Here is an 11838-nt window from a genome sequence, read left to right as displayed (position 1 = left end):
TCCTCTTCCTCCTCCTCCTCTTCCTCCTCCTCCTCTTCCTCCTCCTCTCTCTCTCTCTCTCTCTCTCTCTCTCTCTCTCTCTCTCTCTCTCTCTCTCTCTCTCTCTCTCTCTCTCCCTCTCCCTCCTTTTCTCCTTCTCTTCCTTCCTCCTCCTCCTCCTCCTTAACCAATGCTACATGATCCCATGGACAAAAGTCCATGAGGCAGTCTTGGCAAAGATACTGGAGTGGTTGGTCATTTCCTTCTCTAATGTGTCCCCATTTTACAGATGAGGAACTGAGGCAAATAGAGGTTAAGGGACTTGTCCAGGGTCACACATCTAGTAAGTATCTGAGATCAGATTTGAACTTGGATATCCTGACTCAAAGTCCAGCACTCAATCCACTGCACCACCCAGCTGCCCCACTAGGTTCCTAATAGATGTTGTTTGGTTGATTGATCATAGAGAAGGTACTGATCTGCATGGGTAGGGGGACTCTTCTTCTTAAAGACTATACATAGTCGATGAGAGGCCAATGTGTTATTAGTAGAGTGAATTTCCTCTTCTAAAGTTCCCCAATGAAATTTATCCTAGTCCCTCTCCCTGAGCCTGAAAGTTTGCAAAACACTTCACATCTTTCATTGTCATCTGTCTCTCACATATGCTCCATTTTCTTCCCGCAAATACCCACCACCAGAGCTCAGGTCCTCATCCCTCAGATCAATGGGTCTCAAAGTGTAGGCCCAGGGTCCCTGGAGGGTTCCCCAAGAACCTTTGGGAGGTCTGCAAGGTCAAAACCATTTCTATAGCACCACTCAAACATTACTTCCTCATATGTAAGCATTGGTAGGTATAACCCACATAAACAAGGACTTTGGATGGGGGGGGGTCCTCAGCAATTTTTAAGAATGTGAAAGGGTCCTAAAACCAAAAAATTTGAGATCCACTAAACCTGGACAGTTCCAAGAGCTTCCTAATTGTTCTTTCGGTCTCATATCTTCCCCTCACCCCCTACTCAGAGGCAAAAGTTTGGCAGCTGGGTGGCACCATGGACAGCGCTCTGGGCCTGAAGTCATGAACACCTATGTTCAGACCCTCAGACACTTCCTTGTCTTATCACGTGACCCTTGCATGCAGATTACTTAACTGATGTTTGCCTCAGTTTTCCCAGCTGTAAAATGGAGATTACAAAAAAATCTGCCTCTCAGGGTTGTTGTGAGGATCAAGTGAAATGATTTTTATAAAGTACTTAGCCCAGTGCCTAGCACACAGCAGGTGCTCAAATGTCACCTCCCATGATCTCCGTGTGCCTCCCATCAATGGCTATTGCCTCCCTCCCACCCCTACCTTTGAAATCACTTTGTGTTTATTTTATGAATATTTATATGTGTCTGTAATGGAGTGTAAGTTCCTTGAGAGCAGGGTGTGGACCCCCAGCACAGGGTCAGACACATACTAACGGCTTAATAAACACATGCTTATTTATTGGTTGTTTGATTTTAGGAGGAAGTGCTGTGGGGTAAGACCCGAAAGGAGCTGGAGGCATTTCTGTTTTCAGAACCAATCCGGAAGTGGAAGCAGGGCAGCATACATTCTCTGGGAAACGTCTTGTGGTCCTCCATGGTCCAGGTCCACAGCTGTCACATGGAGGTAATAATGCCCTACCTATCCATCCCCATCATAGAGACACTGTCTACTCCAACCCAGGTCAAGGTCCACAGCTGCCACGTGGAGGTAATAATGCCCTACCCATCCACCCCCGTCATACTGTCCACTCCAATCCAGGTCAACCTCCAGACTTCTGGCCAGGGAGAACATTTTCTCATTTAGGGTCTGTTATTCTTTGCTGTATTTCATTGTGCCCATCTGTAAAATGGGCACAAAAATTGTAGATCCCAACTAAAGCTGGAAACTTTGAGGAATAGTGGCATGTTGGCTTTAGAATCAGAGGACCTGAGTTCAAATCCCACTTCTGACTCTTAATACCTGTGTGAACTTGGGTAAGTCACTTCACTTTCTTGTGCCTCAGTTTCCTCATCTGTAAAATGAGTTGGAGAAGAAAATGGCAAACCACTTCAGTATCAAGAAAATCCCAGATAGGGTCATAGAAACACAACTGAAAAAAAATAACTGAAAAAATAATAGTATTAGATTTGAGGGCTTCTGAACTCCATCCCATCTTGGAATTTCTGACCCCATGCCCATTGGCCAAGGTGTCACCCCCCAAAGGGAGCAAATTGGGATTTGACTGAGGAAGAGCTTTCTAACAATGAGAGCTATCCCAAAATGGAGTGGGCTGCCTGGGGAGGGGGTGGGCTCCTCCTCCTTGGAGGCCTTTGAGCAGAGGCTGGATGGCCACTTATTGGGTATGGAATAGTGGGGATTCCTTTGGTGGACAGTTTAGATTGGACAGAAAGAGCAGTGCTGAGGTGCCCAATAGCCCTCTGTGATTCATTGAAGTCAGCACATGCTCGGAGACAAAGCTTGCACACCCAAACACACACACACACACACACACACACACACACACAAGAGCTCTTGGAGGGATAGGAAGGGGAGCCTTCTCAGGAAAAGGAGGAAGGGCCCCAAGGTAACAGAAGAAGGTCAGAAAGGTAGGTCCTAGACCAGGAGGTAAAGGAAGACACCCTCCCGCTCCCTCAGAGAGGGAAGGAGGCCAAAGGAGCAGCGTTGGTTCAGTTGTGTCTGACTCTTTGTGACCCCGTTTGGGGTTTTCTTGGCAGAGGCACTGGAGTGGCTGGCCATTTCCTTCTCCAGCCCATTTTACAGATGAGGAAACTAAGGCAAATAGGACTAAGTGACTAAGGATCACACAGCATCCGAGGCTGGATTTAAACTCAGGGAGATGAGTCTTCCAGACCTGGCTATTTACCCACTATGGCACCACCTAGCAGCCCAGGCCTAACAAAAGCAATTATGTCCAGAAGACTTTTCTGAACCCAACTCACCAGGGAGAGTTTGAGAGAAGGATCTTATACCACATTTGTGTTTCACTTGGGATTCACAAATTCTGCCTCATGTATAGACATGGCACCCAATGTGAACAGATCCCAACCTCTCCCAGCAGGAGGAAACTGAGAGGTACCTGGTTCTCTTTCCCTCCCACATTCTCATTCTGTCACTGGACCCTGGACATCAAGCTTTTGTCTACCAGGTGAGCCTTCCTCCTCCTCCCCCTGGACCTCCTGCCCCATTCCCTCCTCACCCTATGGCCTTTGTCCTGGGTATCTGGTTCTGGGGAGTAAAGGGGGGTGGGTGGATTAGGCTGAGGGCAGTTGCTACAGAAGGGGTAAGATGCTTCTGACAAAAAGGGGAAGGAAAAAGACAGGACATTTATTCTGAGTGTCTGCTATGCACCAGGCACTGTGTTAAGTGCTTTATAAATATTATCATTTGATCCTTACAACAACCTTGGGAGGTAAGTGCCCTTGTTACAAGTTTTCTCATTATCACTTTTTTTTCCACAATGATGACCCATTTTCAGTTTAGGAAGACAGAAATTAAGTGACTTATCAGGGAGTTAGTCTGCTTCTGAGGTCAGGGCTTTCTGACACCAGGCCTGGTTCTCTATCTCCTGAACCAACCTAGCGAGCTCAACAAGCATTTCTATGAATGTAAGCGAACATGGAGTCCACAATTCCCTCAGTTTACCACTTCCCCAGAGCCATAACTAAGACAGAACAACCAGGATTTTGTCCCAGGGTACCAAAACTTAGAAGGCAACCCTTGTTACACTTGAACTTAGAGCCTATTTGGGTAAGAATCGTTAGCTAAAATAGGAAGCTGACTGATGGCTTCCCCTCCCAGAAATGATCGACGTTCTGGCACACTCCCCCTACAAGGACCAATAGCCTGAAGTTTCTGTTCTTGGACATAGGACCAGGGCTCAAAGTTTTAAACTCATGCTGCCTGCCCAGTGTCACAGGATTCTAAATTACTTTCCTGTTGTTCTAATCCTTAAGAAGAGTGAGAACAGGAAGAAGAAAGCTGGGGGCATCCAGGCCCCAGATCTCTAAGTACACCAGAGGGCTTCAGGAGGACCAACTAGGGTTGGAAAAGGGGTGGCAGTCATATCTTATTCCTGCCTGCAGGGACTTCTTCCCCTCACAGGGCTGAGGGTGAGAGAGCATCAGGGAGGCCAGACTGGGTTTGACATCTTTGGTAAGTTCTTTTTCTCAGAGCCTCTCAGACCATCACAGTCACCCCCTTCTTGAGGTGAAGAAGAGATTCTGTACCTAAGGATGGGCCTAGAGGATGAAGAACCAGGGCCCCCTGTGCCAGAGCCCTCTGTGGTCTTAACCTGGGGTCCATGCACTTAAAAAAAAACTTGAATAACTATTTCAGTATAATTGATTTCCTTTGTAATCCAAAGTTTTTTGGTTTGTTCATTTAAAGACATTGTTCTGAGAAGGGGTCCATAGCTGCTAAGGGTAGTGCTCCAGGCCTCTACTTAGCACTCCTGGGGAGGCTGAGGCCGGTGGAGTGCTTGACAGCTGTGTGCTAAGCCAATCCTGTATCTGCACCAAATCTGGTGCCAATAGGGTGAGCCCCTAGGAGTAGTCACCTGGCTGTGTAATGAGGGGCAAACAGGCCCAGGTCAGAGCTCCCATACTGATGGACATTGGGGTTAGCACCATGAGTGGCCACTATACTTCTAGCCTGGGGGAGATAGGGAGTCTTGGTCACAAAAAATAGGTGAAGGGGATGGTGTGTCAGCAGACTTCATCAGATTGTCAAAGGTGTCAATCAATTACACACACACACACAGGTTAAGAACCCCTCATCTAGATAGAGAATTAGAATGATGGGACTAGAATTTAATAATTTTTTTTTAAAAAGCAATTGGGGTTAAGTAACTTGCTCAAGGTTACACGGACAGTTATTTCTGGGTGTGGTGCTAAGTATCTGAGCCCGGATTCGATCCCAGGTCATCCTGACTCTGGGGCCAGTGCTCTTACTCACTGTGCCACCTGGCCACCTCTAAGCAATTAGGGTTAAGTAACTTACTCAAGGTTACATGGCCAGGTGTTTCTGGGTGGGTGCTAAGTGTCTGAACCCAGATTCGATCCCAGGTCATCCTGACTCTGGGGCTGGTGCTCTTACTCACTGCACTACCTGGCTGCCCCGAATTTAATAAATTTTTTATCTTGAAGGGACCTAAAGGGTCATCTAGTTACCTCTTCATTCTACAGATAGGGAAACTGAGGTACAAATAAGGCAAGGTCATGCAGATAGTAAATAGAAGATCCAAGGTTTGATTCCAGACCTTCTGATTCCATAGTCAGCACTCTTTCTTCTGAAGCCATGTTGCTCCCAAAAGGAGGATTGAGGACATCTGAGTCTGAGAGGGTGAATCAGGGCACTCAATGTTCATAATGCCTGGGCAGATCATTGGGGTCCCCTGTAACTGAGATGGGGAGTTGGGGATTTTTTTCCAGAGATAGGGACATGGAGGCTCTTAGGGCCCTGGACACAGAACTAGGGTGTGCTCCCACAGGTTCCATGATTGAGACCAGGACCATCTCCTGTGGGACCCCTGACAAGTGCCGACTCTGGGTTCTTGGGCTCCAACATCGCATCCAAGAGTTGAAAGTCCAGAACTTGGAACCCTATTCTAGCCCCCTGTCGCTGCTGGTGAGTCTCCATTTGGAGAAGTGGGGAAGGCTCCATCCCAGGGGACCACTGAGGGAGCACTAGAAGAGGAAAGGGGAGGCCTGAGTCTCTGCCAGGTAATTCAAAAGAAGTGCCCAGGGCAGCTAGGTGGCATAGTGAATAGAGCACTGGCCCTGGAGTCAGGAGGACCTGAGTTCAAATCCAGCCTTAGACACTTAACACTTACTGGCTGTGTGACCTTGGGAAAGTCACTTAACCCCAATTGCCCTGCCTTTCCTCCTCAAAAAAAAAAGCCTCCTCGACCAAAAAAGAATAAAAAAGAGGTGCCCAGATGTGTCCCATTCCCCCCACACACTCCCACCTGTCATAGTAGGAAAGAAGCTAGAAGGCTGGACCTCACAGAATAATCTAATTATGCACCTTCCTCAACAGACCTCTATCCAATACTCTGCCTGGTCTGATTCCTCAGTGATTAGCATTTTCTCATTTCCTTATATTCACCCCCATCCAGTGATTCTGAACCCCTACCTCCCAAGTTACAAACCCTATTCCTCATTCCCACCTGGTTTCTCCCTACTCCTATCTACCTCAGCTCTCCCACCACCACCACTGGTGTTTTCACTCCAGATAATCCTTATACCCTCTACTGTGCTCTCTGGAATGCATGTACCATAACGAACAAACCTCCTCCTTTCTCGCTCCTTCCACTTTCTGGCCCTCTCTGAGATACATCTCCCTCCTAATGAAGCCGTTTTCCTTCTAGTACTGGCTATACTTCTCACATGCCCTGATACATTGGTTTCTGTAGGAGAGCCTTCCTCCCCATCACCACTTTCAGATTTTTCCTCTTCCACTTTCCCTAAGCAACCTTGCCCTCATACTATGGGACTTCAACATAAATACTTCATACTCCTTCAAATACCCAACCTTCCGAGGTCCTCGGTTTACTCACTTCTCCTGCCCTGTTCCTCCACTCCACCTTAGTTATAAACAGACATAAATGGCCATATCCTTGATCTTATGGTCATATACCATTGATCTTGTGAATGGGTCACTCATCAATACTCCATTTCCATGTTCACAGAGTATGAAACCCCTTGATCTGATCACAGTCTTTCATCATTGCATTTTCCCTCTGCCTTATGACTGCTAACCCTCTTCATCTTCACCATGACCTCCATTGTCCCCACATCTCACTCCTTTCCTAAGACCTCAGCCCTGTAGTGACTACCCTCCTTCCTTCCCTATCTCAACACCAGCTGGTGAACCAACTCAGTTCTACACTGCTCTCCATACTAGAATTCCCTGTCCCTTTGTCCCATCATTGACCACGTCTAATCCAACCCTGGATTACTCCCACCATCCTTCTCCTTCCCTCCTACTCACATGCAGCTAAACAAAGCTAAAGAACATCAGAAAACCATGCAGGGGTGGGGGGGAATACAAATTTGTTTTATTTCTACTACTTACTATAGCAAGGCAAGTCTTCGCTATCCCACTCTCCATAAAGGCTGTTGTCTCTCCTTAAGCCTCCCATGACACCTCCACCCTCTTCAATGAGGTCTAAAGCCTCAGACTTCCCTGAAGGCCATTCTCGGGGAGCTCCCTCTTCCTTTCCTCTTCACCTCACATCAGTCAGACATCATCTCCCACTATCTCCTCCTTCCCTCTAGTCTCTGATGAGGAAGTGGATCTTCTGGCCAAGGCCAACTCTTCGTGCCCTCTTGGTTCCATTCCCTCCCACCATCCCGAGCAGATTTTCCCTTCTATCATCCCCACTCTTGTTTATCTTCAGTCTCTCCCTATCCACTGGCGATTGAGGGAGGACCAGTATCTCTGGTGGGAGGGCTTGCTGAGCCCTTTTCAGGCTGCTCTTTCACCTTCAGTATCCACTTGGCACCCAATTCTCACCTGTGGCTGCAAGGAGCTGTAGCATTGGCAGTGGTTACACCCTGGCAGACAGGCTAAACCAGGCTGAGGGCAACTGACAGGCCTCCAACCCATCAGTGAGTTAGGGATGTCTACCCCAAGTACATGAAGACTTTGATGGGCAGATGAGAACAATTCGTTCCATCAGTCACGAAGGCGACTGAAGCAGGGGCTGTAGAGCTCTTAGAGCTTGGTAAGGCGATGAAGATGCCGTGGTCATCCGCCACATGCCAGGACATCATCAGTCATCTGGACTTTGTCTTGCTACTGGATTTCCATGAATCTATAAGAGAGAGTGAGGCTGATGGCTTTGGGCAACTATACCCTCAGGACATCATCGGTCCTCTTCAAAAACAAAGCATGAACAGCAACCAACAAGCCCGTTTCCCTCGTTCTTAAAAAATACTCCCCCCATCTCTACTAACAATTGTCACACAACCTTCTGTCTTTTGTGGCCAAACTCTTTGAGAAGGCTACTGACAATGACTCTGTTTTCTCTTCTTGGACCCTCTTTTTAACTCTGCAATATGGCTTCTGACCTGCCCCTTCCCCCAAAACTGCTCTCCCCAAAGTGACCAGAGACCTCCTCATTGCCAGGTCCAATGGCTCTTTCTCAATCCTCATTCTCCTTGACCTCCCTGCAGACTTTGACCCTCTTGATTACTCTCTCCTCCCTGATACTCTCTTCTCTCTAGCTTTTCAGGGCACCGGCTCTTTCTCTCCTGGTTTTCCCCTACTCAGCTGTCCACTCCTTCTCAGCTTCGATCCAGATCATGTGCACTAACCATGGCCTAAAGGCCAAATCTAGACTTGCTTTTGTATGGCTTGTGAGCTAAATATGGTTCTTACTTCTTTAAGTACTAAAAAAACTCAGACCTCTGTTCTACACCTTCTCCCTGGGTGAGTTTATCCACAGCCAAGGGTTCAATTAGCATCTCTATGCTCTAATCTGAAGGCTGGTCCTTCCTCTCTGAGTCCTTGTGAGGACTGTCTGCAAGCACCTCTACCTCAGCATGTCTAAAACTCACCTCATTCTTTTCCCTCCCAAAGTTTCCCCTCTCCTCTTCCCTATTACTGCTGAGGGCACTACCCCATCACCCAGGCTGGAGACCTCAGCACTGTCCTTGACTCCTCACTCACCCTTGCCCCACATCTCTGATGAATTTCCAAATTTCATCCAATTTTATAACTTCTCTCCTATACACAGCCATGGCCTAGCTCAGCTTCTTCCCATCATCTCTCACCTGGACTGTTCCAATGGCCTCCTAGCTGGTCTCCCTGCCTTCCTCTGCCTCTCCCCCAACTCCAATCCATCCTCCCCTCATCTGCCATGCTGCCCTCTGTCCCCAGGAGCTTTCCAGGTGGTACAAGGGGCCTGCGAGAATATAGGAGGGAGACCCTCCAAGAGCTGGGAGAGGACTTTAGATATTATCAGCTCTACCATCATTTCACAGACAGGGAAACAGAGGCTCAGAGAGGGGACAAGGCCTGCCCAACAATATATACAGCTTCAAACACTGGGATTATTGTTCTCCCTCCACCAGCCCTCACCTCCACAGGGAAGGCCATAGCCAGAGGGTGCTGGGTGAGAGGTCTTCTGGAAACCAAGAGGGATCCTGGACCAAGTTTTTCCAGGTGTGGATGGAAGGGAGATCAACTCTGGGCTGGACTCAAGTCCTCTCCCCGGTCTGGCACAATTCCCCTATTTGTCACTAGAGGGCAAGAGTAAGCTATGTTAGGAACTATAAGCCTAGGACCTGTACCAAGCTCCATTTCCCTGAAATAGCTTTTAGCTTACCTGGCTCCAAGTGTATCTCACCCAGGACCTTCACACACACACACACCTCGATTCCTCCAAGGTCCCCTACTTCCAGCCAACTGGGGCCCTGGTGACCTGGGCTCCCATCCTACCCCCATCCACTATGCCCACCTAAGGGCAGGAAAGTAGCATGGCCTCTAGCCCAGAGCAAGGTCCTCTTTCCAAGGCTCTTGGGGATATGATCAGACTAGGTCCTGAGTCTGACCTGGCCTGGCTTGGGCTGAGCCACAGGGTCCCTATTAATAGACAAGCCTTGGTTTGGCCTTTGAGAGTGAGTCCTGGGTCCCTGGTCCCTGGTCCCTGGCCCTTGGGCAGGACTGAGCTGAAGGATTCCTAGTACTAAATTCCATTTAACTGGGCCTTAGGGGACAAATCGAGGGATCCAAACTGGGATGAGGCCTGGGCCTGGGCTAAATTGGGGAGGAAGTCTGGGATTTAGGGGCTTGGTTTGGGGGTCCTTGATCCCTGATGTATGCTAGCAAGATGGTCAGGGCTGTGTTGAAAGGATGGGTCTGGTCTTAGGTCTGAAGACAGCCTGTGCTGGGTCCTAGGGTCTAGATTCTGATTTTAAGGTTCCAGACTGGGCTAGGTCTGAGGCCTGGGATTGGTCCAGGTTGAAGAGCAAGACCTAGTCTGGGAAGAGTGGCTCCTAAATCCTGTCTTAAGATGAACTGGGCCAGAGGGACAGGGCTAAGCGCTAGGTCCTGGGTCTTAGACCCTGGTTCCCAATCTAGGCTAGATTGTAGGAGCAGACCTGAACTGGGGTCTGAGGCTGAACCTGGGGGTGGGAGAGGGAAAGGAAGGGGGGAATTAGGCCTGGCCCTAAGGGATAGGTCCTTTACCTTGGTTCTCAGGCTAGGCTTGGCTGGAGGGGCTGCATCCTGGGTCCTTGGCCCTATGTCCCAGACTAGGCTGAATTGGGCTAAGGGGGAGAAGGGAAGGGGTGGGCTCTCCAGACACCCTGAACCAGGGTCCTACAGGTTCCCTGTGATAAGCCCTGGAAGAGGCAGGAGCTCCGAAGTCGCCTTCTCTGCTCTCCCATCCAGCACTGGGAGGGAAAGCCCATCCAGCACCTGGGCCCAGTACAAGCTCTGGTCCCTGTCCAAGTGGCCTATGCAGGCTCCAGGGTGAGTGTTCTACTGGGCAGGATGGGGAGGGGGACTGACAAGGAAGGGGGACGCATTTCAAAGGGACCAGCTTGTCTATTGAGAACTCCTTCAAACATTCCTTCTGGGCGCTGCTTCGGGCTGTCCCCTGCACCCTCCTCCCAGACTCTTGCCAATGATGTCATAGAACGAATTTTTATTTAAAAAAATTTTTTTTCACTCCATGCCCTCCCTTGTCTATTAAAGACAATAACAGTGAGAGCCACTAATAACATAACAACGGCTTACAGAGTCTCTTTCTCAGAACAGCCAAGGAAGGGGAGAATTACAGAGAGTTGTGACCCCTGTTATATAGGTGATAAAAGGATGCTGCCTGCCCAGAACCACCCCCACAGGGAGTCAGTGTGGGAGCTGAGGGCAGGCCTGGACCGCCCAGTTCAGGGGCCTGGGCTCCTGGCCCGCAGGCCTTTCACACTGTCCCTTCTATAGGACTTCCATGATCGCCTCCTGCTTTTGTTTGCTGAGGACCTGGTGCTTTTATCCCTGAATCCTGGGGGCTCTGGCCTCATCTACCAGGTAGAGGACCACCTCTGGCCCCTAGAGGCCCCAGGGATCAGGGTTTTCCTAGTGCCTACAGTGGGGAGGTCATTGGAGGGACCCCAAACCAAGGAGCTTTCTCTCATTCATTCACATTTGCCTATCCTCAGCCTCCTGACCCCCATGTCAGGTCACCCTTGACCTTGGCTATGTTGGAGGAAAGAGCCAGGGACAGAGGAGGGCCCTGATAGTTCTAGAAGGGGGCGAGAGAGGAAAAGAATCACCCTTGCCCCCAGAGACCTCACGGTCTAGGAGGAGACGGAAGAGAGAGGCCTTGGCCATGCCCTCAGGAAGCTCACTACTGGGGATGGAGGATGTCGGATGATTCTTTCTGGGAACTTGGGGGAAAGGGGAGGCGTACTGAAGGCCACAAGAGTATATGCTGTCAGGCCTCAGGAGGAAGCTGTGAGTGTGAGCTGGAGGAATCACAGTGGGCTTCTGGAAGGAGTGAAGGTGGTTTTCTAAGGAACTCATGATGGTCATGGGTTGGCCCTAGAGCCGAGGGGAGGCCATTCCCAGAAATGAGGAGGGTGTGTATGAGCAGGGCTGGGGACCACACTCTGCAGATGGTAATCACAGCTCCCATTTCTACGTGATTTTCAGGTTTGCAAATCATTTTAAAGATATCATTTCCTTTGATCCTCACAAGCCTGTGGGCCAGGTCCTATACCAAGGCTCTGTGATCATCTCTATTTTATAGAAGAGAGAGCTGAAGCACAGATTTAAATGACTTGCCCAGGGTCTCACACTTAGTACGTGTCAGAAGTAGATTCTGA

At 49.2% G+C, this 11838-nt stretch overlaps 1 protein-coding gene across 1 annotated transcript in view; it reads left to right on the top strand.

Annotated features, from left to right (window-relative positions):
* Positions 1-11232, top strand: part of TTLL10 (tubulin tyrosine ligase like 10) — a 41772-nt gene extending 30540 nt beyond the window's left edge. The window contains exons 11-15 of the mRNA XM_069079562.1: positions 3046-3152; positions 4090-4159; positions 5496-5632; positions 10340-10486; positions 10955-11232. Coding sequence (XP_068935663.1) covers positions 3046-3152; positions 4090-4159; positions 5496-5632; positions 10340-10486; positions 10955-11203 — 710 coding nt within the window. The 3' untranslated portion in view covers positions 11204-11232. The remainder of the gene's footprint in view (positions 1-3045; positions 3153-4089; positions 4160-5495; positions 5633-10339; positions 10487-10954) is intronic.
* Positions 11233-11838: the final 606 nt, after the last annotated feature.

This window comes from Petaurus breviceps, unplaced genomic scaffold (genome assembly GCF_028583685.1).
Source record: "Petaurus breviceps papuanus isolate PSGF00001 unplaced genomic scaffold, PetGlider_PUasm1.0 91041, whole genome shotgun sequence".
Taxonomy (NCBI): Eukaryota; Metazoa; Chordata; class Mammalia; order Diprotodontia; family Petauridae; genus Petaurus; species Petaurus breviceps.
This window is presented reverse-complemented; position numbering and strand designations above follow the sequence as displayed.